The sequence below is a fragment of the Amia ocellicauda genome, chromosome 7, assembly GCF_036373705.1.
Source record: "Amia ocellicauda isolate fAmiCal2 chromosome 7, fAmiCal2.hap1, whole genome shotgun sequence".
NCBI classification, from domain to species: domain Eukaryota; kingdom Metazoa; phylum Chordata; class Actinopteri; order Amiiformes; family Amiidae; genus Amia; species Amia ocellicauda.
In genome coordinates, this window is record NC_089856.1 from 30,833,615 (window position 1) to 30,861,255 (window position 27,641).

Consider the following 27,641-nt stretch of genomic DNA (forward strand, 5'->3'; position numbering starts at 1 on the left):
CGAACTCGAACGAGCCTGTCAATCTAACCGAACACCCGAGATCCTGTCAATCAAACCTAACTCGCGCGACCTGTCAATCAAACCACTGGTCAGACACTATACTGGACATTTTATTTCTTATCAGTTTTCTGATCTCAGCTGTCACTTTTGGCATGAAGCACAGCTTACTGCCATGACCCTACTAAACAATATAAAATAGTCAGTACTTTACAAAAACACACTGCAACAATGCATGTAATGTCTTTATAGTGATTTTTTTTTTTTTTTTTTTTAGTGGGTGAGTTGTGTATTGGAATTCTGTAGGGCTAGTTAAATTAATTGCTAGATAAGATCGGTTATAGATTTCGTGCTGTTGTAAAGTTTGACGCTCTGCTGAAGGAAGACGTTTTCTAGTCTTATCATTTTACATTTCAATAACGGACAGATTGCCCTAAGTACTGGAGCATAAAGTGATGCTAGCATGTACGCGCTATACACTGTGGTTACCGCCTAGTCTCACGCATGCAAACACAGTTGACTAATGGTCATTCCTGCCACGCATGTGTCCACTGCTCACGCGCCGAGCGGCCCTTTCTTCTCGTCTTCCTGCGTCCTTTTTGCTATGGAAACGGCCGGGCTGGCGTACAATTTCCATGGCAACGACCAGGGGAGCGTCGTCAAGTTCCCTCGGCAACCACCGCTGGGTCCCGCCCCCCCGCTACTGTGTTTCAAACTTATAGTAAAAGTTAAAAGCCCAGGTAGTAAGTTTCTTAAAAAAAACGTCACGCAGTACATGTTTGCTTTAAAAAGTTAAGTGCAAGGTTCTGTTTAAGCAATGCTTGTGCCATAAAGCGTTTAATCCATTTTTCACCATCTGATGCATGCTTTATTTCTGCTGAATCCCGAGAAGCCGACGTTCTAGAACGCCCAGGACAGATTTTTCTTAAGGAGACAAAATAATCTGGGTTATTTCCCAATGAGTTCAGAAAGCGATTCGGGACTGGAGGCTGTTATCCAGGTAGGAGTCAGCACTTATAACCTCGGGGGAACATACTACCCTTGTGTGGGCTCACTTCTAATACTGTACTACTTTTGCAACTTTAGAGAGTTGCATTGTTTACTGCTGAGAGTGACAATGTATTGAATTAGTTCGTACTTGTTTTGAGTTAATTAGTACTTGTTTAGTGATTGCTTACAGATTCGACGAGAAGTTTGTTGTAGATTAAGCCTAATTCAATTAAAAAGAAACATGTCTCATTCTGTTGCATTTTGTTTCCAAAGAAATGTCTATGTCTTCTGTACATAGAAACCTATATAGCGTGTGCAAAACAGATACACAGAGGAAAGAAACGGCTCATACTGAAACCAAGCAAATGAATGTGACCTAGCTAATCTGTAATTAAAAGCAGCATTTTTCTTTCCAGTATTTTCCTGGTATTCATTTTCTTTTTTTCCTACATGTGGCATGTGTTCTAAATGAACTTCTGTTAAGAGTTCACTTTACATGTTGTTTTCTAATTAACTATTAATACATACACACAGACATAAATTATAAACAACTTGTAATCTAGCTGGGATAGGCAGGGGAACTAAGTATTGCTTACCCCATTGGTAAGGCAGGTTATGTATTAATGAGGGCTCATCCTTGCACAATATTGCCCATACTGGACTCACTGAACTCCAAAAGCACTGAGCTCCAAGTGTTGTTTCAATTAGCAGTTTGCCTGCATTTTCTCCCATTGTACTTGGAGGCATCTTTCCTGCAGTTTTCTTTGGCTGCAAGAGTAAGGCAGTGTGGCTATCTCTGAATGCATCAAGTGGGAAAGCAACAACAAAGGAACGAGACCACTAAAAACTGGAAATTATATAATTAACTCTATTATTGCGTTGCCGTAGAAACTGGAGGAGACCATGCTGAACCCCGACAGCAGTGGGGAGGAGACGATGCTGACAGTGCGGGGGGAGGGGGAGCAGTCCCCTGCAACTCCCCTCCCTGCCCGTATCCGCCAGATCATCACCCGCAACCTGACCGAGCAGCCGGGTGCAGGTACGCCCCCCACAGCCCTACCTCTAACTAAAATCCCACAAAACTACAATCATGCAATCTGGAGGAATTCCTTTTTTAAAACACTGGCCTCTGGCAACACTGAATTTTCTTCTCAGCCTTTACAATCAAATATTACTGCCTAATGGGGTTTAATTTTTCCTTACAATAGCTTTGAAAGAAACAAATGATCTAATAGGTACCTTTAGGCTAGAAGGATGCAGTTGTTCAGAGTAAACAGATACTTGCCTTCAGACAGTACATTCAAAAAGGCCCTCCAGCCCTGTGTCTCGTTACTACCACTGTAATCTGCACAATTTCACTCCAGGCCTGGCGTTAAATTAGACTACAACTTCAGTGTAGATTTCTAAACTGTGAATGTCTAAGGGTCTACTCTGCCTGTCTTCCTTTTCGCCAGCAGAGGGTGAAAGATCATTACTTGTTGTAGCCAAGAAACAGCTCAGCTTCTCACGTGACTTGTCTAACCCGTCGTGTCTTGTGTGGACGTATTCTCACCTCTTCCAGCTATAGGTTTAGACCAAAGACATAATGACTATGTATAATATTTCAGTCAATCTCTCCCCACCACACACACACACTCACAAAATCTTGAAAGAGTCCCAGAGGGAGCATTCAGCAGGTGTCCATTCCCAAAATAAGTAAAGGACTCCTATAAGACTCTTGCAGGAATTCTTGCAGGAATTATGTACAATTCTGCTCAATTCAGTTTATCCGGCAATTATTTTTTTCAGGACTCGTTCAACATTTTTTTCAGTGGGTTAATCCAGGTGACTGATATAACACTAGTCTCTGTCACTCTCCCAGGCCCTCAGGAAGGGGGTTCAGGTGACGGGCTGCAGGAGGAGAACAGGATGCTGAAGTTGCTGCTCTCCCAGGCTCACTCGGACCGAGACCAGCTGCTCTTCAAACAAAAGGCGCTGACAGCCAGGGTATGTCCACCACTGTCACCTCCTCAGCTAAACCCCTATTATCTGCTTTGGCAATTTATTTCTTTATTTGTCACATTCAACATCATAATTGCATTTATAAAATATACCGGGAGCTGTAACTATGCACCAAAAGGCTGGTAGGTAGATGTTTCAACGCAGGGGAGAAAGGCAGGACAATATATATACCTAGAATATAAGACATTGCTGGTTTGAGCCTCACACTGCAAGTTAAAAATCTCTTATATGGTTTGCGAATGACTAAAGCCTTGTTCTTTACAATGATGCTGCTAACTTGAACCTGCCTCATTTGGTAGCTGAGGCAGGTGTAATTGGCTTAGTGGTCATAATATGAGCATATAGGATGACATCATCGCTGGTGAAGACCTAATAGCTATATCATAACTGTATTTTTCAGGCTAACTTGTAAAATAAAATAAAAAATGGAGTGTGTCCAAATTCAAGCCTGGAAGAAATGAGGGATGCTGATTGTGCACAGCTTTCACTTCTGCTGCAAAAGGCAGCAAGCAACCAAAAACTTGGCTACAACACTTCCAGAGTAAAAAGCAATCTTTCTTTGAAATGGGATATGAGCACACTGGGTATAATATATGCACTCCTACATCCAAGATTTAGTGAACTTTGAAATTCTATAAACTGCCACGCAAAGAAAAAGGTAACAATTCTAATTAGGTGGCATGTTTTGTTTACAAAAAATAATATATAACAGCTGACCCCTAAGTCACAAATGTTTCAGTTGGCAGAAACTGACTATTGTTTTATCATCTTTTTTTTTTGAACATTGAGAAAAAGGCAGCAGGATTGTGTGTGATGAAAGCAAATCACCGGAAAGATAGTCAACACACTTTTTCGTGAAAACAAAATTGTGCAAGTGATCGCCTTGTGGTCCCTTCAGCCCACAGCAACCCCCCACTCCACCCTCCCTAACTCAGCCCTTCGTGGGGTCCCTCCCCCCTAGCTGCTGCTGCTTTTGGGGAAAATTAGCAGGTCGGCGGCCTGCTCTCCAGAGGTTCCAGAAGAAAAGGCCCATTTTTCTTACTATACAAAGCCAGCGTTTGTGATAACACTGCTCTCTTTCTGCTGCTCAAGGCTAATGAACTCCCCCCACTTGGTTTACTACTGGAATTTATTTAAAAATCCCAGCTATAAATAAAACTTAATTAGGCTGGTATATATAGAATATTTATTTATTTTGTAAATATTTTGAAGGCGCTAGTGGTCTCTAAGATTAAGACACAAACAAGTGCACTTAAATGACCTCTTTTCTTCTTTCCCCGAGATCTCGGTGTAAGCAGCTGTGACTTTATAAACTGTCTTCATATTAATTTGTAAAAGCACTGATGGTTCACAGTTCTCGATTAGCAAACGTAGAGGGGGAATTTAGAGAATCACGCAAACAGAATATACTTATTTCAAAATGCACGCAAGAGCACAAGACCTCACAATTATTCCACATTATAGCTACTACTAGCTAGAGCTGAAGATTTCCTCTCAAATGGTTTACTATGTCTGCCAGTTATTTTTTTTGCTCTTGTGTCTTTTGGCAAACCAGTTCTATCCATTTTGCTGTTGTTCATGTCCTTTGTTAAGCAGGATCTCGGATGAACTTACCAACATGGCTGTGTGCAGTCCAACCACTAGTATCTCATGGATACTTTTAGATCCTTGTCCACTTTTCCGATATACATTTTGAAAGTAGGCTTCTCTGTAGCTTCTAGGTGATCTGGTTAGAGGTCACAGCACAGACATGGGTCTCATTTGACCATTATTTTACATCACGACTGAGGATTTATCTGGCATAGATTGATTGCTCTTGATGTTAATTCCTTGGAATCAGCCTACAGGATTTTGAATGTGACAGAAGAGACCTTGCAGGAATCTTATGGGTTACATTAAATTGATTTGTTCCTGTTGACCTCAGAAAGTTTAATTCTTTAGACCAGATGCTGAAAGAAGCTAGTCCTCTCTAGAGGATCCCTAATTAGTTATTTTATGTGACATAAGAGAACGTCTGTAGTAGTAAACACTGGTCTGGATAGCGTCCCTTCCCCAGACTTTATAGTCTTGAGTAGTTGAAGCAGCCACCCTTTGGTAACATGTAAATTATTTTTTTTTGGTAAATAATTGCTCTCTCTTTCTGGAGATCTTTAAAAGGTGTACATTCTAGGGGATTTGATTGCAATAGGAGCCCCCTCCAGGTTTAAAGTTTGCTTAGTTGAGTCACTGTGATTCCAGCTGACCCATAGAAATTGCCCATGAACCCGGACGAACCTTGACCTAGTTTTTAAAGCTGGATTGTCCCAGGAGATTAGAGAACAAGTCAGCGTGAACTCTAACCTTTTTGTTGATTTTGGAAACCTGCCAGCCTGCAGTTTTCTCAGGCAGCGTGGGTGTGCGTGTATACATTGCACAGTGTTGGACCAGCTCTGGAAAAGATGGAGTGTTAGAAACAAGCTTTAAATATTCAGTAAGTCCGTGGTCTGGGCAGAAACATCAGGGAGATAAAATCGCCATTCCCACAGAAACACAATCCCTGCGTTGTGCATCAGTGCTGTCCCAATACTGGCATTAGAGAGAAGCATTTAATTTAAAACACATATCATCCAAAATAAATATTTGATACATTCAGTATATGCTTTCAGGTTTTCCCGTTTTCATTCTTGGTTTGTTTTATGTGGCCATTAATGACTAATCTTTCCTACAAATGACAGTTACTCCATAAAATCTATGTTGAATATGTAAAGTAACATATTGTTTCATAACTTTAATACCTGCACCCAAGGGCGTCATTAAGGGGGGGGAAACATGAAGGATTCATGGGGCCCTAGCCTGGTAGGGGCCCCTAAATGTATAACCATAATCAGATCAGGCATGTCTACCCAACCATTCAGTTTGTACAATAATGAAATGGTTAGGTCCACTCTCCACAAGGAGAAAAAAAAATACAGCTGATCTGACAGTGGCTCCAGCATGTAGCCTAAGCATTCATGAGAGATAACCACTATGCCCTCCTCAAAAGCGAAATCAGGTTTCCAGAAAAGGAAAGAAAGGAAACAGAGACAGATACAGCAAAATTCAGGAAAACAATTACTCACTACATTTTTCCCAGAAAAGAAAATGAGGAGAAGGACTTGAGTGGTGAGTCAGTGCAGCCGGCCTGCCAAACTGAATAGCCTAGCTAGCCAATATAGCTAGCTTGATAGCTTGCTAGCAAAAGGTAGTTGCCTGCTGTGGACTCACTTGGCTCGGTCAGAGCAGTAATTATTAATATGATGATGATGAGCTACCACTACCAGCTATGGCTAGCTAATTAGCTATTATTTATATATTATTATAACTCTATTTAACAATATTTACATGATATTTGTTAGCTAGGTAGACTAAAATGAAAACTTAACATGTAGCCTAACTATCCATACTGTAGATGCTACTACTACTACTACTACTACTACTACTACTACTGCTATAGACAAAGATCCCAACGTGTGTCTACTACATGAAGTTGAAACAGCGGACCTTGGAGGTGAGGCAGTTGTTTTGTGGCAGCAGCAGCATAACTAGACCATTTTTAAATTGTAAAGTTAGGCACATGATGACTTAGATACACTTAAATACATATTCTATTGGATATGTATACTACTAAAACCTTTTATCTTTCAGTAGTAGATTTTTAGTATGGTAACCTTTGTAGGAGTGAACATGACACTACTGTTGCAGTTTCACATATGCTTGATCTCTGTAGGTAACACATTTATGCCTGCAGTCCACATAGATTATTTTTTATTTTGGGTATGTTACTTATATTTAGGAATAATGCATAGGTCAGAAGAGGGTTAGCCTTGTTTATAAGAATTGGTAATACATTCTTTAATCTGAAACATGGATCATTGGTAATTTCTTCATTAAAACTGATTACAATACCATATATTGAAAAATAAGTCACCAATTGTGTATTTATTTATAATAAAGCATCATACAAATCTCATGACACAGACAGCTTTTGTTAACATTAGGAACCAAAAATGTTTGCAATACTGTTAATATAGGCAAAGGATGAAGGTGAAAACTAGAATCTGCACAATTGTAGTATAGAGGAGCAGAAGCTTATAGTTAGTACATTTAATAACACATATTTTTCAGTATGTTATTTTAATCTGAAACATTCTGATTTCTATGTTAGGGGCCCAGTAGGTTTTTTTCCATGGGACCCCAAAATTCTGGCAACGCCCCTGCCTGCACAAAAGGAATGGAGTAAAGAGTAGGAAAAGATGCAATTTGTTTCTCAAATGGACACTCCATCTACAATGTATCATTTCCTGCAGCTCAGTCACATTATAACACTGTCTGGACAATATAAAGCGAGGCCAGAACACAGGGATGAAATAATTGCCGTTTTAAAATTTCCATCTTACATTCATGTTGGGTCACTTTGCAGCTGACTCTGAAAAACAGCTCTGTTCGTGATTAGCTCCCAGTCAAGTTAATAAGAAATCACACTGGCAGGAATTGATTCTGTTGGAAACTGCTGGACACGATCTATTTGTACATCATCAACAATTAGTAGAAACATCAAAATAAACTGTATGTACAATACATTGGTAGGGTTTTGCTCTGCTGACATAAAGGATCTTTTCTTTAAGCTGGCTGACAGCTGTTTTCCATGGCAGTTTGCAAGGGTTATATAAATAATATTAATGAATAAATAGATATTATCATTGCACAATAAATGTATAAAACATGTAGTACATTAGTAGTAATTCAGAAGTTTACATAGTGCAGAAATGCAATAAATGGAGGGTAAGACATACAATATAGTGAATATGCATTTTAATGGAAAACAGCAATGCAGAGCAGGCGAAAAGGCCATAGGTGCAAGGCAGTAATTTAACTTCATTACATTGCTGGAGAAAAATATAAGTACTGGGTATTATACAGTTAATCTGAGTTGATAAAATGAGCATTTCTTTGAGCAGGGACCATAGCACAGTGGTGTGAAACCCAGGATATTGTTTTATGTCTGTGTCACTGACGAGCTCAGATCAGAACATGCACACGATTACCCAATAATATGATGTGTTTCTAGATCATGTTACAGCAGGCACTGTATCACAGTATGAGAATGCAATTACATGAACAACCTAAAACTAAGATACAGCGAGGAGCTTTTCCTCCCGTGTTGTGTTATCGTTCGGCATTGCGTATGCAGCCCTAATCCTTCACAAACAGTTTTAAAGTCAGCTGGAGCTCCTTAGTTCTCGAAGCCCATGTCAGTGGGGGTTGGATGAGGGGGGTCTGGGGGTAGGGGGGGGTTGAGGGGGGGGTCCGTGGGTGAAGCAATTGTTCAAGTGGGATAGCAAGGTACAGGGGAGAGGGACCGCATATCCGCTCCAGCTGTGTTTGGGAATCTGACAGATAGTGCACTCCATTAATTCTTTTTACTAAGCCTCTGGGTGAGAGCCAAGCCAGAGAGTAGGCCAGCCTCCTGTAACCCTTTCCCTGCACCGTGCAGTCCTGGCCAGGTGTAGCCCTGCCCCCACCCCCTGCCAGGAAACCACAGGTGAGCTTTTGCAACTCTTGTATGAGTCTGTTAAACAGCTGAGTCAAGAATGAGAAGACACATTCATCACACACTAAACATGACACCTGTAAGCTGTTACCTGTTGGACTGGGAGAAAGCCCATGATGGCGCCAGTGCCCATTAGGTTATTACAAAAAAATATATTACCAAAGACAAGTATGGTGTTTCCTGAAAGCAGCAAAAGAGGAATATCTAAGGACTAAGGAATATATACTGCTGCATTTTTAGATTTTCTTTAAATTAATCCATCAGTTGCTTGCTGCTATATTTAAAACAATACAGGACTTAAAATACCGAGATCAGGAGAAGCCTGTAGAAACCATATGGCTGTAAAACGTACGCCCAGGAAGTCTGTTTTTTAGTGTAAATTGCATGTCAGCTATTAATATCAGTGCCAATATGCAACCTCAGTAGGCAGGAATGCTCCAGGATTTTGTTACATTTTTTAAAAAAAATTTAAGGGATGACAGGGGAAATTTTCAAAAGCAACCGGTCAATAAAACGGGGCAATAATCAGTGGGTTACTTCAGGGCAGAGCAAGCAAGTTGTCTTCTTTTTTCTTTTCGTTTTTTCTTGCTCCTTTACAGTCCTTGAAAGTGGAAGTGTAAAGGAGAACAATGAGCTGCAAGAAGGGGGTGAATAAATTTAATGATGCGAACAGAGAGAGAGGGAACCTCTACAGCAGGCCATCGAGGCACCCCGCCGGGACTTCCTCCTCAGAGCATGGCTAATCAACTCCAGCCCCAGTTTTACAGCCGGCCTGGGGGCCATGCTCAAACCCTCCTCACAGTGCACTTCTGCAGGGGAAACATCAGAAAGTGCAAAACAGGGAAAGGAATCCTTCTGTATACAGCTCAATATTGATGCTGTACTTTTGTTTCTCTCTACTTATACACGGCTCATATGTGTTCATGAACTGTGCCTTTCCCCTGATGCAACTCAGAGAGATTTCTGCCAGACAGTGATGTTTCTGCAGGGGGCAGTATATTTATGAGAGATAACCCAGCTGTTTTTGCACTGTGAGGATAGTCCTGGAGTCCTATTTCTTCCATGCCCTGGACAGTCAATGGACATTAACCTTCGTGAGCTTGTGTGGTCCGCTTGAATATATCCAGTAAAGATACTTTTCTGGTTTTTGAAATTTGCTAGGACTAGTATAGGGATGTTGATGTTCACTACATGGTGAGTTGGTATGTTTTGGCCTAATGCAAGGTAAAGGGAGCCTAGAAAGAGCTACAAAGCATTGCCCCCACAGTAGACTTTCAAAGTAATGGCTCTGATTTGTGCATTGATAAGTTTTTATCGTATCATATCGTATCATAGTTAATGGCTTTCAATCAGATATTTCAACACTAAATTAAAAATAGAATCATCTCCCTCATTGTAATTTGCAGTTTATCATTCAAGCCGAATGGTTGGCTGCCACTTTGAGCATTCTCAAGCTCGTCTTGGAGAACGAAAGCGAACTCAGAAGAAAAGGCATTTTCTGATGGTTTTAAGGAAACGCATACTAATAAAGGATATTAATGCACCATCTGGTGGCTGTAAAAATAGTTTTTGTTTAATAATTTATGTTGGGGTAATGCAGAAGTATTTGACATCCTGTAGCTTGACCATGACAATTCACTACATTAGAGGTACATTAACAATGTCCCACAACAGACATGCTTCCTGTACTCTTATTGCATGTCTTTGCATATTGTTGCTCCATTATCGGTCCTCTAGTATTGTCCTCAATCAAAGTCCTCCAAGCCTTGAATGATAGTTAGAGCTTTCAGTGGGGTTTAAGTTAGATTCTTGTGTGTGTGTGTATTTTGTGAATCATAATGTTGCAAGCCTATTTTTTTTTTTTTTGTATTATTAAGACTGAGCAGGCGGGTGGCTCCGGCAGAGAAACAGTGATGCCATTGTCCCTGCGCTCATTGAGCCTGCTGGAGAGATTTAGCAGCCGGGGTAGCGATGGAGTGGGGGTGTAGATGTGTGGGGGTATGGGTGGTGATGGCAGTGGAGGCAGAGGAGGGGTGACTTTCTTACTTCACTGAAGTAACAGGCAGCCGGGGCTATCACAGGCTCACAGTGTTAAAGCCAGCGCTCTTTAAACATGTGGTTTGCGTTAGTGAGGACAGGGGTGTCTGGCACCAGGAGAGGGAGTGGGTGGAGATAGAAGGGAGGGGGGGGTAAATTTAATTTGAGGTGGGGAATAGACACTGAAGGGAGGGGATAGAAAAAAAGTGGTTTATTATTCAAATGCTGCCATAAGTAGGTGCTTGTATCTGATTGTTCACTATTCACAAGTTATTAGTTAATTATATTTTAACCCTCCACATTGTCGCTTTAATCACTACCCTCCCTTTTGGATTTTGCATCCCCCACTGCTAGAGAAGCAACTTTTGTTGGTCACTTGAGGCATCATGTGATACTAGTGATTTTGGAACAGCACAGTTGCAAACAACCCACAAGAAGCCAAGGAAAAATGTAAAGAAATATCCAAAAGAGGAGGGAGACGCGGCTCAACTTCAGTGTGAGAGGTGAAGGTTCAGTACAGCACCACGGTCAGGAAGTGACACTCCTGCCCAGTTGTTCAGAGTGAATTGAAGTGTGGGAGAAGGACACTAGCCAACATGGCCGATAGTCTGTCAGACAAAAAGCACGGGATGAAAATGAATGGACGGATCCCAGAAGTGTCCGTGTCTGGCACACTCTGTGGGGGTCCTGTGACTGTAAGTGCTCCTACTCTCCTGTGCAGCTGGAGTCCCGTGAGCTGGAACAGGAGGCCGAGCGGCGCAGGTTTGAGGACGAAGAGGCGCCCTACAAACAGAAACTACAGGCCTACCAGGATGGTCAGCAGAGGCAGGCACAGCTGGTGCAGAAACTACAGACCAAGGTACCCCTACCCACAGAGAAAAATAGAATTAGAGATACTAATTTGTCAATCACAAGGTGAAAAACATAGACCTGTGATTTGGAGATTTATTTTTGAATATACAAATAAAACTGCAATGTATGTATGAAGCAAAGAGAGAATATTATAAGTTGATGATATCTCAGATGTATTTGCTGTACAGTATTTACTATTAATATGTTTATTCAATTAATCACTAGTGGGTTTCCTTATTGAGATCCAAGTGTGTCCTTGTTGAGAATCTTCTTGAAGGTTTATAAATATTCTTGGTATTCCTACACATGGATAAGAAAAAATTAACTTACATTAACCATGAATGTATTACTTGATCTCAGAGTGGTCTATCTCTTTGTTCTAGGTACTCCAGTACAAGAAGAGATGTGGAGAGTTGGAGCAGCAGGTGCTGGAAAAGACCTCTGACTCTGAGAAACTCAAACTCTCGGTAAGCCAGTCATAGCGAGGGATACACTGATATCACCCTGGCTTTGTTATGGATACAACTATTGTACAAAAGTTAAAGATATATTTCATATTTTACACATAGTAAAAGAATGAAAAAAGCAAGCATCCCTCAGTAAATGCTGAATCAGGTGTCTGAACAATGTCCTCGTGTTCCAGCTCCAGACCCGGTTGGAATCCACCGAGACACGTCTCCGCCATGCAGAGCAGGAGCACAGCGCCGACCTGGAGAGTACACGGAGACAACTCGAGGAGGAGCAAAACAGGTCGGAGGAGCTTTTAACCATTTCACAAGCTGCTTAGAAACCATCAGTTTGAGGCCTGGCACACACAGGAGAAGTTGGCAATAGTTTGGGGAGATACAGCAGAACTGGCGGACAAGCAAATACACCATCTCCTCTCCTCTGTAGCAAATGACATCCCAGTATCCCACCAGGTACTGTTAGCTGGGTAAACACAACAATATATGTCTCACATCCTTTTCCCAGGATTCCTGAGTTCAGTGTTAATCTCTACAATACATTTTGATGAAGTTACATTTTTATTTTATTATTTTGTTGAAATAAGCCAACAAGGAGAATAACAACAGACACAAAACAGGATGTCTACTTTGATTACAATGTGGATACCAAGGTTATGGCAATTATGATTTCAATGGACTAATGCTGTTTTTATCCTTTGTTTTGTTTTAAACAAAGATTAAGTTCTTTTTTTTTTAAGAAATATGTGGTAGTAGATTCCCTGTGGATGCTTCAGCTCGCCCGCCGTGTCACATGTCCATGCCAGAAGGAAACAAGTTGGCCTTAAAAGACGATTCAGCTTCCAATTTGTCGGAGTTAATTAGCTAGCCTTCTTGGCCCCTTCCTCTGAAGGAGTTTAATGATGCTTCACACTGGGAGCAGGGCTGACCTTGCCACCTGAAGCTAGCATTTAAAGGGGACTGATTTATGGAGCTGTGGGGCTTTAATTGAAATGGTGTGGCAGGCGCTGGCTCGTGCCAAATCCATTTTGCTTTACAGCCCTTCACAACTTTTCAGTCAAGAGTTGTTATTTTCTAGGGCTTTCATTGAACGACTATGTTGGACTAATACAGAGGTCTGCAACTTTGCTCTTGGAAAGCAATATTTCTTCAGGTGTTTGTTCCAGCTGAGTTTGAAGAACTTAATTTGACTCATAACGTCCTTAATTAGAACAGGTTAACATGTTTTTCCAGCCTGTACTCATTGACCATTTCAAGCTACCTATAAGAGCTGTAGGATTGTGGCTCTCCAGGACCAAGCAATTAAACCTCAGGACTAACCTGCTCTCTCTAATTCCCTGGACCTCCTAAATGTTTTGTTTTTTTGTTTTTTAAATTATTATTTTGTACCTGCAGTATCCAGAAAATTTGAAAACGGACTTGTTATTTTGTTGGACTGCATCTCGTGTCGACAGCAGCAGCCACACATTTGATCTTGTCCAGCGATAAAACAGCCTGTGCTGGGCTCCCTACTTTGGCAAACATGATCGTGTTAGGCTGCTAAGTTCTTTAAAAATGTCTGTGAGGGAATGACGTTCACCCCTGCAACGCCTGGTTCCCTTAACCATTAAATAGAAAATTGTAATTCTGCCAATGTTCACGGTAACTGCGCCACATGTTGGTGAACCCTGGACAGAGTAACTTGTAAGATGTTAATGGTCACAGGGGCAGCTGTAATGAGCATGTTTGTGCCCCAGGTGTGCCAGCCTCACCCAGGTCAATGCTCGACTCCGTGAGCAGCTGGAACAGGCCAATGCTGCCAATCACAAGCTGACGGAGAGCGTACGGAGAGCCAAGGAGGAGGCCAGCCAGTGGGACGCCAGGCTGAGGCGGGAACAGGAGGTGAGAGGTTGGCTGAATCATAACAACAAGCATGTGCTTCGGCCCGTGTTAACCTTCCTCAAAGTTAACAAACTAAATCAGCAAAAAGCTACATTTATAAACACTCCAGTGGTGTATTAACCTGTTTTTCCAAATCAAACAATACGAAGGTAACCAGATTTGGTTCTTCCTGATCCATATAGTCTCAGATGAACACGCTGTGATGCTCATTCGTGTGATTTTAAATGAATAGACATTTAAAAATTAATAATACAAATTATTCTGTCTAATTCTGGCATAGTATTGTAGATCATACTACACAAAAATACATATTCTTTTAAACTCACTCTGTGTCATACTCATTTACTTTGTCATAGGACTTACATAATAACATACAGCCCTGGTCCTCTCATTTGCAATGCCTCTATTCTTTTGTTTGGATGGCCTGGTTAGGGTTCTTCATACAGAAAACCCTCTGCACTGAAGGGGTTGGGGGGGGGCATGAGGGAATGGGGAGGAGGAAAGGGGGCTGGAGGTTGTTTTTTTGTTGTTCCCAAGCAATAGTTTCCTGTGAAAACCCCCTAAACATCATAAAAAAATATTTATGGTTAGACTGCGATGCTGCATGACCATCTGGTGGGATTAATTTACTAATGCAACATAAATTACCACTAGTTGCTTTAAGACACATTTAGGAATTAAAGCAAAGCAAAAAAAAAAAAAAAAAATCTTTCTCTCTCTCACACACACACACACACATATATATATATATATATGTTAAAAATACCCCACCATGAGGTTTGAGTGATGTAACTGACTCTGCTCCTGCTCTTTGCTAAGAGACTGTCAATGGCTCCCAGGGCAGCGGGTCTGTGGGAATTCTCTCTAGGTCTGGTTGATAACAAACCGTCTGTCTCCATCCCCAGACATCTGCCTCCCGCCTCAGCCGAGAGCAGAGCCGAGTGCTAGCACTGTGGCGCCAGGCTGCCTCTCTGAGGAACAGCTTCACCCAGCTCAGGGCATCTGCTGACAGGTAAGGATGGCGCCCTGCCAAACTGGGGGCTGAGCCTTTACAGCACCACAGGACTATTCTCAAATGGCTTGTTCTTTCCCATTCTTTTTTTTCAGAAATGTAACCCACTAACTAACATTATTCATTGTTTTCTTATGATCAGATGATATAAAAATGAGAAGCAGCTTACCGGGTTTCATGACTTGTTCCCAACATTTTGCTATTAAAAATATATAGATATATAGAGATGTCATATTGGATAATATATGGTTAATTAGCCTCATTATCAACATAAAACAAATGCTTTAACCTGGGTTTATCCAAGCACTGATAACATTTTAAACTTTCTTGAGAAATATGTGTAGTAAAGGATATTTTTAGGAGCATTACGTTTATTTGGTTTATACACCAATATCACAAGTTTGACCAAAGCCCATTCATCTCAATTCATCTGAGAGCTGAACCAGGTATCTGACATACTTTTCTTTAGGTAAAAAGGTGGGGAACTTGTCTACTGTACCTCTAGCTTCCCTGCATAGTCAGCCTGTATTCTTTGGTTCCAGGAGCCTTTCGGAGATGCGTGTTGATTGTGTCACCGTGAGCCGCAAACTGCACATGGCCTGTCTCAACCTGGAGACCTGTCTGTCCCAGCACAGTGCCCCTGCAGGACAGGGGGTGTCTGTGCTGGAGCAACAGCTCAAAGACAAGCTCAAGGAGGCCATGCAGTTGCAGAGTCGCTGGGATACAGAAAAGGTGGAACTCAACTCCAGGTCTGGATGTTTTTCTGTCTCACTCAGCGTGTGTATGTACTTCATCTGTGACCACACATTAATCTTGGTCTTTCACCACTGCCTATGAATGAGGCCCAGAGTTGGTTCATCCTGAAGTACTCCAAATCTGCATCTTTACTGTTCGCTCAACTCCAGAAGCTCATAGACCATGTTTATTTTTCACCTATGTGTTCCTTTCTCTGTTTGTAATGCTGTCTGCGTTGATGGAAATGTGAGACCACACAACTATTGCACATTTTAGTGCTGAACACCTGATGTTTTATCAGTTTGGGAAGCAGCACATACCAAATCCAGAAAGTATTGGTGTATTGGTTTATTTTTTTTATACTGGCAGCTCAATCACATTTTGTTCCCCTTTTACTTCCCTATAAGTTGTAAATCATGTTCTATTGCAGCCCATACATCTTGTATCTTTTAAGAATAACTATTACACATTTTCATTGATGTCATCCTGTTTTTTTTAGTAGTAATCATTTGTAATTTTGCACATTTTCTTTCCAAGCAGTTCACCAGTTGTTTAGGTTGGGGGTTCATGTCATTTCTGTGAAGAATCTGAACCCGATTTTAGTGTAAAGAATTTACAGGGAGTTCCTCCAAAGATATGTGAGATACTATGTAAGCCTAAGTTGATTGTATTGATGGCATTGCTATCGGAGACCTATGTGTATGTTTCTTTGTTTGTGGATTTAGAACCTATATCCATAGTCAAGAATCCTGATGCATGAAGTCTTTAGAACTTCTTTTTAAATGTAATCTATTCTATGAATCACTAGAAGAAAGAAGCCTAACAAAAGAAAACCACACTGAGCTGTTAATGTCATTGTTTCAGCGGTATCTCATGAAATTTAATACGGATGACATGTACATCGAATTGAAAGCCTATTTGATCTTTTGAGTGTGAATTGGCTACAGTTAATATTACAAGAAAGTCAATCCTGCTACACGACACAAAGGCTAGTGATTCTGTGTTCCTTTGCCTAAAGATAGATTTCAGAAAAATAACATTTAAGTCTAAACCACAAAATAATTTAATAATCAGATTGAAGATCAACGTTTCTGCGTTATAAAATACAGCGTTTTTGTAGTGGTGAATACAGTCCAGTAAAAACAGCTGATATATTACATAGTTTGGTTTCTGTATATCAGCAATAGGTGCCTATTCATTTAGAGCCAATATTTGAATTAGTAAAAAAAAAAAAGAGAGAGATTTGTGTCATGTTTTGACTAAGGAATTGTGTTTATATATTTTGACCTTGTTAAATCACTGTTTCTTTAAAGTGAGACGTACAGCAGTTTCACCTCAGTGGTTTATAATCAATAAACTTCCACTCCGTTTACTGCGACTTTTTGACTCCAGACAATGTGACTCTTGGTGCTCCTTGTAAACCTATTTAGAGTGTGTTTATATGTTTAAATCTGTTCATTTTCCAGTATTTGGAGAGGTTATTCTCCTTGTTTTTGCACTGGTTTTCTCACTTTCTCCTATAGTGATATCTCCCTTTGCACTCTTAGACTGTACATATTAATATGACTAAACATACTTTGACAAATAAAGAACCAAATAAAAATCACAAAGTGGTTCAAAGTATGTATGACCTTAATACATTTCCTACATAGTGAGAAATGGGGCTGTTTTTTCAGGATCCTGGAACTGACAGAGATGGTAAAGCAGTTGAGGGGGGAGATCAGTGAAAAGGAGAGGAATCTGGCATCTATGAAGAGCACCCTGGACAACATGGTGAGATGAAAGGGGAAAAGACAGAATTCATTCACTGATCGATACACATATACTGCAATTGTCTCACACACATGCAAAACCAGTTTTTCTGCTTGATGTGACGATGATGAATTGGATTCCTGTATGTTTATGTCCAAGGTTTTCTTAAGACGGTGACAGCAAAATGGTTTTCATTTTCAGGAGGCGAACAAAGCTGAAGATGGCTCTGAGATCGAAGCCCTGAGGAATGAGATAGACAGTCTTCAGCTAATCCTTCACAACATCACCCAGGTGAGGCCTGAGGAGTCGCCCTCTTGCTCATCTCTCGTTCATGTACAGGGGTGCCATGTGCTGGAAAGATGCTATACTAATTATTTAGTGTTGCATACTTGGCTAGTTTTCTCGGGCTTGAAATGATTAGAATTTGTGTCCAAACTACAGTGTTGAAACAAATGTTCAAAAGACTCAATTTCTGCATCCAAAAAGGCAGACTCTATGGCTCTATACCGGGAATATTTTCAGAGTGTGGGTGCGTCCATAGGTTTTTATTACACAACATCACGTAGAATATCTACTATCAAACACCAATTTAAAGTCTATTGCCTAAGCCAAAGTCTATATAAAAGTTCTAGAGCATTCTAATACAAAATTAAGTGGTACAGTGTAGGTGATGTGGTATATATATTTGATCTTCTAATAACAAAATGTAGCGAAAGTAACCTAATTCACAACAATAGCTATAGTCCCTGGAGATGCCCCCCGCCTTCCCCTTGAACTTTTTTCTGCAGATGCTATCAGGTAATTGTAAATTACTTCCATAGCCACAAGCACTCAATTACACAGCCTATAGAAGTATAAAACAACTTAGTTAGGCAATTACTTTTCCAAAAGGCTTGTCTTCGGGGTTTAGTGGTTAAAACAAACTCTTTGTGGATTTTTGTATTTATTATTTATTTATTGGTTCTGCTGTATCTTTTAGTAGTCAAGTACAGTATGTCTGTAGTGATAAAAGTTTGAAACAATTTCATTATAAAAGATAGTCACCTACATATTAACCTATGTCTCTGGGAGGTTGCCCGTGCCGACAGTGACAGCGGTGTGTCCGAGGGTGTGGATTCTCTGAAGCTCCCACCCTCCCGGCACGCCTCTCCCACCCGCACCCGCTCTCCCCTGCGCAGCTCCCCGTCCCCCCACCGCGACAGCAGCCTGCCCGCCGTGCAGAGCGCCCTGCTGAGACGTCAGCTGCAGGTGCAGGTGAGAGAAGCAAACGACCAATCAACCACCTCTGGCCATTTCTTAGTTGTAACACCTCAGGATGCGTTCATTAGATGTATTCCAGAGTAAAATGCCAATGAACCATATCCAATATAATTTATTTTTAAATGAATATCAAAATGTTGCTTGTGGTTTCAGCAATATTTCCTTGCGGACACAATCTTGACCCCTCGATTTAATAAAACATCAAACTCCTTGATGGAATGTGAGGATGCCAGCGTAGGGCTCAAGTTGATGTGGTTCTTCTAGGAGCTGCGGACCCGACTAGATGCTGCCCAGGAGCAGGCGGGCGCTCTGCGCAGACAGCTACTCGATGGGGAGGCGGAGAGGCGGGACCTGGAGCAGAGGATTCAGCAGCTGAAGCAGGACAGCCAGCAGAGCCAGCGAGCTGGGGAGGAGAGCCGCAGAGATGTCCAAAGATACCGCTCCTCTCTAGACGCTGTCACCAGGTACAACTCCTCTCTGCCACCCTTTCTGAGCATTGGACAATCTCCCGGCTGGTTACGTGTTCAGCTCTGCCTCTCATGGTGCAGCTTCTGTAGTGAGTGTGCTCTCTGTTCCCACACAGTGAGAAGGGCAATCTGGAGAAGCTGATCCTCAGCCTCAACCAGCAGATCGACTCACAACAATCTGAATTGGAGAAGCTGAAGGGGATGAACCTTGATCTTCATCGCCAACGAGACTACCTGGAGCAGCAGCGGGTGGACCTGGAGAGGCAGATGGAGCATAGGCACAAAGAGGCGGAGAGAGGGTAGGCGAGGAGAGAGAGGGCTGTGTGGGCAGGGTGTATTTAAGCCTTACTTCAATAGATTTTGATCCGCTCAACAGGAAATTGTGAGATCATCCTCAGGAACATAAAACTCTGGAGCTATTAACATTAAGATTTTGACTTAGATTACTAATAGTGTTCAAACCTGTAAAGCGCACAGGAAGGATGTGTGATCAATGGTTAAAGGTATCTATGTGCATGTTTTAGACAGAAGAGCCTGGAGCAGCTGGAGATGAATCATTCAAGCCTGAGGAAAGAGCTGGTGATGGTGAAGGAGGCCCTGAGTCAGGTCACCCTGCAGAAGGAAGTGCTGGAGGATGAGAAGGCCAGTCTGGTCCAGGCTCTCAGCAAGGTGGGCCCAGGAGCAAAGCCTTATTCCAGTCAATAGCACACAGACTTACAACTGGAAACAACTGAACATCTAAGATGGCAGCCACAGAGGGAGGCACAGCCTTAAGAAACAGAGAAGATGGAGCTGGCGATAGGAGATGTGTCAGTGTTACTCCAAAGCCTGTGAGAGTAGATCCCTGTTCAGGTGGGAATGTCTCAGCACGGTGCCGTGTCGTTGTGTAGGTGGAGGCGCAGTGTGCAGAGAGAGAGCTCGCCTGCAACAAGCTGCACAGTGAAGAGGCTGGGCTCAGGGACGCGCTGGCCAAGATGGCAGCTCTCAGTGAGGGGCTAGCCAAGGACAAGGTGGACCTCAACCGCATCCTCATGCAGGTCTGTGTCTCATTACTGGGATGGCCACTGTTGTTGCTATTGATATTATTTATTAATTTGACTTAATTTGTTCCTCATCAGACTCTATAACACCACAGGAGAGTAATGGAGGTATGGTGTCTGCTGCTGAGAGCAGTTCAAGTTCATGCTCCTGTGTCTGTGTTTCTATCAGATGGAGAGTGAGAAAGCTGATCTGGGAGAGCGGAGGAGAGAGGCAGAGCTAGAGAGGGGGTTGGTAAGGGAGGAGGTGAGCCGGCTAGAGCAGGAGCTGCTGGACATGGGGGCCGAGAAGAGGGCCCTGGAGGCTTCCCAGAGCCACCTGCAGGAGGCCCGGCTGAGCCTGGAGCAAGAGCTGAGTCTCCTCCGGAAGGAAAAGTCTCAGGCCCTGGATCAACATGCACAGGTTAACCCCCACAATGATTAGTACACTCTGGCTTCATTGGTGTCCCCTTCGATTTCAGTTCCCCTGTTTGTTTTCAGGTCCTGTGTCATTGGTTTACTTCTTCCCATTCTGGAGCTCAGTGTTGGATGATTTTAGAAACATCCACAACTCTTGGTCTCAGGGCAGGTGTTGTGCATCTGTTGTTCAATGCACTGAATGTTATTAAAGCTTATTGTACTCACGGACATGACCATCTCCAGGCCAGCAGACAGAGGCAGGCCTTGTCGGAGCAGCTGGCACTGAGCCGCCGGGAGGTGGAGAGCCAGGCCACTGCCCTGCAGAGAGGTGCACGGGAGAGAGAGGAGCTGGCCAAGGACAAGGCCAGCCTGAGCGTCCAGCTGACTTCTGTTGAGCGCAAAGCCCGAGGACTGGCGCAAGAGCTGGCCACTTTAAGGTGTGTAGGTCACAATAACAGGGGGCAATGTACATACCTCTCAAATTGTGATATTGTGTGTGTGTGTGTGTTTGTGCTACTGCCTGCATGACTTATGGAGTGACCATGTGTGCTACAGGGCATTTATTTGGTGGCGAAGTTAATGCATGGGTGTAACAGTGTGATTGTTTATGTTTTTGCATGTATCAGGTAGCTGGTCTACTAAGGAACAGTATGTGTGACCCAAGTGTGTGTGTGTGTTTCAGGGCTGAGAAAGAATCTCTGGAGACGTCCGTGTTTGAGTGCCAGGAGCAGATATCACAACTGGAAGGCTGCAGGACCCAGCTAGAGGGGGAAATCCACAGCCTACAGCTCACCAACGAGAGCCTCACCCGTACGTATGGCTGCTCTATCAGACCTGACTTCAATCACAGGCACACAGACAGCACTGTCTCATTTAGAATTGCCAAATACTGTCAGCAAGGCCTCTTGAACAGGACACCGGAGAGCAATATTTCATTCCTGAATTCCAGAACAGCTGTGCTGAGGTTTGGTAATTCACTGACCAACTGTACTAACAGAAATTATCAAAGACGCTCCAATGTCCACTACCCAGGGTCTGATAGAAAAGCATATTTTAATAATAATAATAATAATAATAATGGTATGTACCAGGATCAAAAGTCAACAAATAAGGCAGTTATACAATTCCTAATTTTCAATTCTTATTTCCAAAAACAATGATCTCCTGTAAAAATGTATGCATTTTATGAAAAAGGGTTCACTGACACAAGGTAGCAGAAACAATTATTTGACCACACTTCATTAAAGCTTTAAACACAACTCGTCTTCATTGGGAATCAATCTAAGAACTAAGTTCATGGCTAGAACTTTTTTATGTAAGTACAGGTTTTTTAAAGGTTTTGAAGTTCAGCTTCACTGTATATCTGTGTTTTGCCCGTGTCCAGGGGAGATGGTGCAAGTGCAAAGAGAAGCTGAGATGAAGGTGTCTAGGCTAGAGAGAGAGAGGGAGCTGTTGGAGGCCAGACTGGCACAGATGGAGAGAGAGAGCCAGGTCACCCTGAGCAACACAGAACGCACCCACGAAGACCTGCTGGAGAAAGAGCGCAAAGATAAGGTCAGGCTGGGCCCAAGCAAAAGGGACAAGGGTCTGTGGGGTGAGTAATGAGAAAAGTATGTTGTATCAGCCCACCCTGTGAGAAGATTAAAAAATGGTAGGTACATTGAGAAGATTCAAGCTTCATCAACCAGGGAGTTTGATTCTTTTTTATTTAAATGCCAGTGATTCGTTGAGCTACTAATTGGCAGCAAATAATTGAGCTTTGGCTTTAAGATCTCAGTAGTTCAGACTCATAGATGGAGAATTCACTGAGAAAGACTACAAGACACACCAGTGCCTTCAGTCTCAGCTCTGTCTGGTTATTGTGTGACGGTTATTGTGTGATTTTTGTACCCATTCTGTCACCCATTCTTACCCCCAGGAGAGACTGCGCTCGGAGCTGACTGCACAGAGAGAGCAGACAGAGCAACAGCTGCGTCAGGAGTGTGAAGAACTGAGGACACGCATGCAGGCGGACAGGGAACAGCTGCAAGAGGAACTGGCAAGGCTGCAGCAGGACAGAGACGACAGCCTCTTGCAGGCTGAGAGCCACAAGCAGCAGGTCTCTCCTGTGCACCACATACGCTCAACGTTTTTAGGGAACAGGGCAAACAATACCACTTTCACCCATCTTTGCTCACATAAACACAGGCCCCAAAAGACTATTAGTACAAAGTAGGCCTGTTTATAATTTGTGGTCTGATAAAATAGGTCCTTGTGGGGCCAACAGTCACAGTTGTGCAATGTTGCAAGAATTACATACCCTATCCACTCAAACAATTTTATGCCTCCAGTAGAGACTCCTTTGTGCAAATAAAGGCAGTTTCCAGGAAGATGGAATTGTTCCAGTACATTTTCCCAGTTGACTTAGATTTCCTATGGACTGCAATGTGTTGATCTATATTGTGTTTGGGAATATGTATATATTTTATATGGTTTTTGCCACCATTTTGTCTCTGTGCTGACTCTGCTCCTGTACCTTCTCAGGCTTTGTCTCTGAAGGAGGCAGAGAAGGCTATCCTTGCCGAGAAGCTGGCCACAGCTCAGCAGGACTTGGCCAACATCGCCATGGAGATGGAGCGCAGTCGAAGGGACAGCTTGAGCCGCCAGGAGCAGGACAAGGTGAGGCAGTTGTCTAATAAAAGCAACGGTGAAACGTACACTGTGATATAAGCCCTGTCTTTAGCGTTTATGCCTCAGTATGTTGGGCGATGAATATATTTCAAAATGTCAAAAACACAGAATCCTTTCATAGTTTTTTTTTGTGATTTTCTTAGCAAATCGAATTAGCACTAACCTTTCTCTGCCAATCTAGATCTTTCATTTGTGAGGTGATTCTTTTTGAATGAATCATACCGCTAAAGCAGTAAAACCCATTTTATGTGGAACAAAAGCTATGGTTTGGTACACCAAGCAGCATTGATTCTTAACCAGTTTTTTCATATTGCCTTATTCTTGAAATTTTTAGCTTTTTTATGGTAGTTAATGTTCATCAGATTTAACTGAAGACTCCCTCTCTCTCCTTTCCTCCATCAGGACTGCATCAGCGGTCTGAATTTGGAGCTGCGGGCCCTGAGAGCTCGTTTTGAGGAGGCACTATCTTCACATGAGGCCGAGGTGCGGCGCTTGAGTGAGCAGGTGAAGGAGCTGGCCCAGCAGAGGCAGGCGGCACTGCAGGAGGTCTGTACACTCAACTGTTGCTGCATTAGCGCACTCAACTAATAGTGTTTTCTGTGTCCCACTGAATGACTGTACTTGCACTTCCCTGTTGCACTGTTTTAAGCCACAGGTCTCAGACAAATAGGTCCTATCCCTCACAAGGAGTTAAGTGAGGACTCTGCTGAGTGCTTTGTTCTGCGCAGGCGACTCATGGGCCATGTGGTGCACTAGGTAAACAGCAAGCCCTGCTATTGCTGAATCGGATACAGGGCTAACTAGCCTTTTAGGAAGGTGAAACGCTTTGTTCTGCAGGAGGAAGTTTGCGCAGCATGCAGGGAGGGCGCCGAGGAGCCCGAGTGTCCCCTCGCCTCTCGCTCCTTGCTGCCAGAATCGTTGGATTTGTTTGTCTCCCGCCGGGTGGTATCTCTGAGAAAGCCCAGCATGGGGGGAGGATGGGGGTTGTCACAAGACAGATGGACAAGAGCGGTGAAACCGGGGAAGCAAGTAATTTAACTTGACATGCTGTTTACATTGGCAGGACTGGCCTGCTGTAACGGCGCTGTGAGGCCAGTCAGAGTCCAGTTTGTACCAATTAGTACCAGTGCTGGGGAGAGCAATTTAGCATGACGCTGTGTTTACATTGGCACTGGCCCTCCTATATAACGCCTTCAGGATGCCACCAGCTGTAGACCACACTGAGGGGGGTGGGGGGGCAGGAATTAAATTTCCTCCCTGGGGCAGGAGAGCAGGGATCCTCTCAGTCTCTCTCTCACTCCCTCTCTGTTCTCCCAAAACGGATGAGAACTGGGAGAGATGCACAGATGTTACTGCAGAGACAAAGCACGGTCCTAAGAGACTCATCCCAGGCCTAACATGATGTGTTATTTTTCTGATTTGGTAAATAACATACCACTCGTATTTCATAATACTTCATATTTCCTTGAGGGCGATTCAGAAAGAAGGGAAAAAAGTTATTTTCATGTTTTTTTTATTTTTTGCTCTAATTGTTGTTTGTGGTATTTGGGACATTTGGTTCCTAATCTTTAATGCATTTCGGTTCCATTCTATTTTTTTGGTTGATGTTGTTAATCTTTGTGTGTGTTTATATATATATGTGAGACCTAATGTTTGCACCTAATCATTATCTGAAATAACTTAAATAACAGTTATTTTAGCAGAACATCTCCACACTGTAATAGCTGAATGCACTCTCTCCTTGCCTGACCCTTGCATCACTATTTTTGGAATGTATACATTTGGCCATGGCTGGCAGTTCGAGCTGCACTTAACCATTATTCAATCAGTCAGATTGGGTGTACAAGGAGAAGTTAAGACTACTGATGGGAGAGAGATTACAGTTTGTTTTTCCTGGGTAATAGTTTTAAGGTTTAAATGGTGCAATCAAGTGAAAGTTGACTGTTCTAATTAAAAACAGTTCTAAAGTTGATGAGGACCATAAATATGACTTTTTGTACATATACACGAGATGAAAACAGTCAGAAACTGCAAGGCACATGTAATTAAGGTCAGAGATTGATATATTAACTTTCTTTCAGCATGCAAATACGACTGATACACACACATTTGGAATGTTAAGCTGTTACAGGTTTGCATGCAAATAAACAGAGCAAAGTAAATTACTTCTCCAGCAGTTATCTGAGCGGATGAGAAAAGAATCTCTCTGTTTTTAAATTGCCCGAAAGCACAGAGACGCAGACTCTATACGGTGCCTGAGAACGGGAGTGTTGGTTTGGACATCCTGGAAAGTGGTCTGTTTGTCCGCTCTTAACCACACTTTCAGATCTGGCAAATGCTCTGCTTTCTCTCATTTGATTATTTTAATAATTTCCAGTTCAGTGTGTTTTTCTCAGACAATGGCAGACCGGGGGAAAATGGTCAGTGGTAAGCAACTTCTCCTCATTATATTAAATACAAATTCTGGTTAACCCTTGAACAAATAAGCTTGTGCCGAAGTGTTTATTTTCTCCCGCACAGCAGCGAGAAGCCGATTCCTCTGTGAACGCTGGAAAAAAATAGCAGCACTGGTTGAAGTGGTCTTGTTTAAGCTACGAAGCACAATGCACTGTTTTTCATGCCCTAACGTTCTGGTTAGAAAAATATTAAGTAAGATTTGCTGGAACTCTGCAGGATTGTTTTTCTCATATTAAAATTTATGAGAGTGGGGAAAGAAAAAGCATCTTGTGTGGCCCCCAAACAAGATCACTTTACTCGTTTTTCCTGCACACTTTGGGGGGGGGTTGTCACTATCACTGATGAGGACTCCTCACATAAAGCTGTAGCCAGGGCGCCAGTATTGGACACCTTCCAAGCATTGTGCTCCAGATAAAATTTTGCTTCAGGTTTTCATGGATATGCTTGAAATCCTTTTGCTTTTCCTTTGCTGCTGTCAATGTGTTGGCTAATCCTCCCTACATACTTGACAAAAGTTTCTTTAATTGTATTGGAATCTAGGTCATATCTGTGTGCAAGTAAAAACAACAATGCATATTTTGTTGTAATTGTATTTTAACTACATACTCTGTAAATGGTCTAGATCAAGAACCAGACCCTTGCAAGCCTAATTCCTTTTGTGATTCTGTTGTGTAGAAACTGTAACCACAGCATTAATCTGGTTACTGAAAAATCCCTTGGTGTCATGGTTGGCCAAAGTATGTCAGCCATTAACCATATTTTTATTGGTGTGGACTGCTGGAGTGGTGATCTGGTTCAAACACAATGTTGCGTATCTCCTGGAAGAAATAACTAGAGAAGATTCAATTCAGTTGCAGTTCCTTGGTTATTGTGCACAGATTATTCCATCAAATTGACTTGTACTAAACTGACATAAGCTTATTGAAGGTAATTTATTCCAGTTTATCAGAATCAATGGAATAGAGTGACACTGTATACCTGACAAGAGAACGGAGTGGTTCAAGCCAATAAAAAGGGTTGCTGAATGAATTCCTCTTCTTCAGATGTGGTTGTGTTATAGCTGCACACAGTTTTGTGCTTGTGACATGTTGAAGGTTAAACGTTTTTCTTTCAGGCTTGTAACCGTATCTTGGAAGTCTATCACTGTTCCAATGTTGCTGTGTTTTAGCCCTGCCTGAGTGCCTGTCTCTCCCTCGCTTACAGGTGGAGAAGTTGAAATCGGAGCTGCAGGTGGCGGAGGAGGCCCGGGACAACGGGCGCAGGGACCTGATCGAGGTTCACCGGGAGCTGCGGGAATGTGCCCAGGAGAGGGATGTCCAGCGCAAGGAGATTTTGGAGCTACGGCGGGCACTGGGAGATGAGACCCGTGAGAAGGAGGCCATCATGCACTCCAACCAGGAGCTGAGGGGGACCATCAAGAGGACTGAGAGCGACAGGAACAGGTACATGGAATTGGCATCCTGTATTCCTGAATACTGGGGTGGCTTTAAAAAAATGTGTCTAAACTTAGAGCCCCACACTTGCCTAATGTGGTACTTTTTGACACTGGATGGGGTTTCAAAGTTAACGTCATGTTTGTGGGTAAGAATTCAATGCAAGAAGGATATTTTCATTGGTCTTCCATTCAATATCAGTTAGGATTTCTGTTCATACTTTCAAAAGTCAACGATCAATTCAATCGGTCTGTCTCCACAGTCTACGGCGTGCAAATGAAGAGAAGGAGCAGAGGCTGGCAGTGTTGGAGGAGTGCAAGTCTTCCCTCCAGCAGGAGGCAGCGGAGCTCAGGAGCAACCTGCGCGAGTTAGAGAGGTCTCGGCTGCAGTGCCGCAGAGAGATGCAGGAGCTGCGCAGACAGGTCCATAGGCATTATGAGAAAATATTGTATAATTCCAAATGATCAGTGCTTGAAAGTAGTCAGTTTTTGCTTCCGGAACATGGCTTTGCAAATCATTTAGAAACCGTTAGATATGTACAATTTAATTTCTCCCTTAAATGTTATGGTATATGATCTACCACTTCCACATCAACTCTTTAATCTTCACAGCACCTAGCTATCTCTCC

At 42.6% G+C, this 27,641-nt stretch overlaps 1 protein-coding gene across 1 annotated transcript in view; it reads left to right on the forward strand.

Moving 5' to 3' along the window:
• Window positions 1-726: 726 nt before the first annotated feature.
• The window catches only part of crocc2 (ciliary rootlet coiled-coil, rootletin family member 2), a 34,975-nt gene continuing 8,060 nt past the window's right edge, over window positions 727-27,641 (forward strand). Inside the window, exons 1-25 of the mRNA XM_066709149.1 lie at window positions 727-997; window positions 1,876-2,026; window positions 2,849-2,973; window positions 11,316-11,453; window positions 11,830-11,913; window positions 12,090-12,196; window positions 13,647-13,791; window positions 14,697-14,803; window positions 15,346-15,552; window positions 17,215-17,311; window positions 17,492-17,581; window positions 18,362-18,544; window positions 18,815-19,014; window positions 19,134-19,316; window positions 19,542-19,686; window positions 19,908-20,054; window positions 20,227-20,457; window positions 20,697-20,890; window positions 21,136-21,263; window positions 21,838-22,007; window positions 22,372-22,551; window positions 22,977-23,111; window positions 23,526-23,669; window positions 26,784-27,022; window positions 27,276-27,435. Coding sequence (XP_066565246.1) covers window positions 956-997; window positions 1,876-2,026; window positions 2,849-2,973; window positions 11,316-11,453; window positions 11,830-11,913; window positions 12,090-12,196; window positions 13,647-13,791; window positions 14,697-14,803; window positions 15,346-15,552; window positions 17,215-17,311; window positions 17,492-17,581; window positions 18,362-18,544; window positions 18,815-19,014; window positions 19,134-19,316; window positions 19,542-19,686; window positions 19,908-20,054; window positions 20,227-20,457; window positions 20,697-20,890; window positions 21,136-21,263; window positions 21,838-22,007; window positions 22,372-22,551; window positions 22,977-23,111; window positions 23,526-23,669; window positions 26,784-27,022; window positions 27,276-27,435 — 3,732 coding nt within the window. The 5' untranslated portion in view covers window positions 727-955. The remainder of the gene's footprint in view (window positions 998-1,875; window positions 2,027-2,848; window positions 2,974-11,315; window positions 11,454-11,829; window positions 11,914-12,089; window positions 12,197-13,646; window positions 13,792-14,696; window positions 14,804-15,345; window positions 15,553-17,214; window positions 17,312-17,491; window positions 17,582-18,361; window positions 18,545-18,814; window positions 19,015-19,133; window positions 19,317-19,541; window positions 19,687-19,907; window positions 20,055-20,226; window positions 20,458-20,696; window positions 20,891-21,135; window positions 21,264-21,837; window positions 22,008-22,371; window positions 22,552-22,976; window positions 23,112-23,525; window positions 23,670-26,783; window positions 27,023-27,275; window positions 27,436-27,641) is intronic.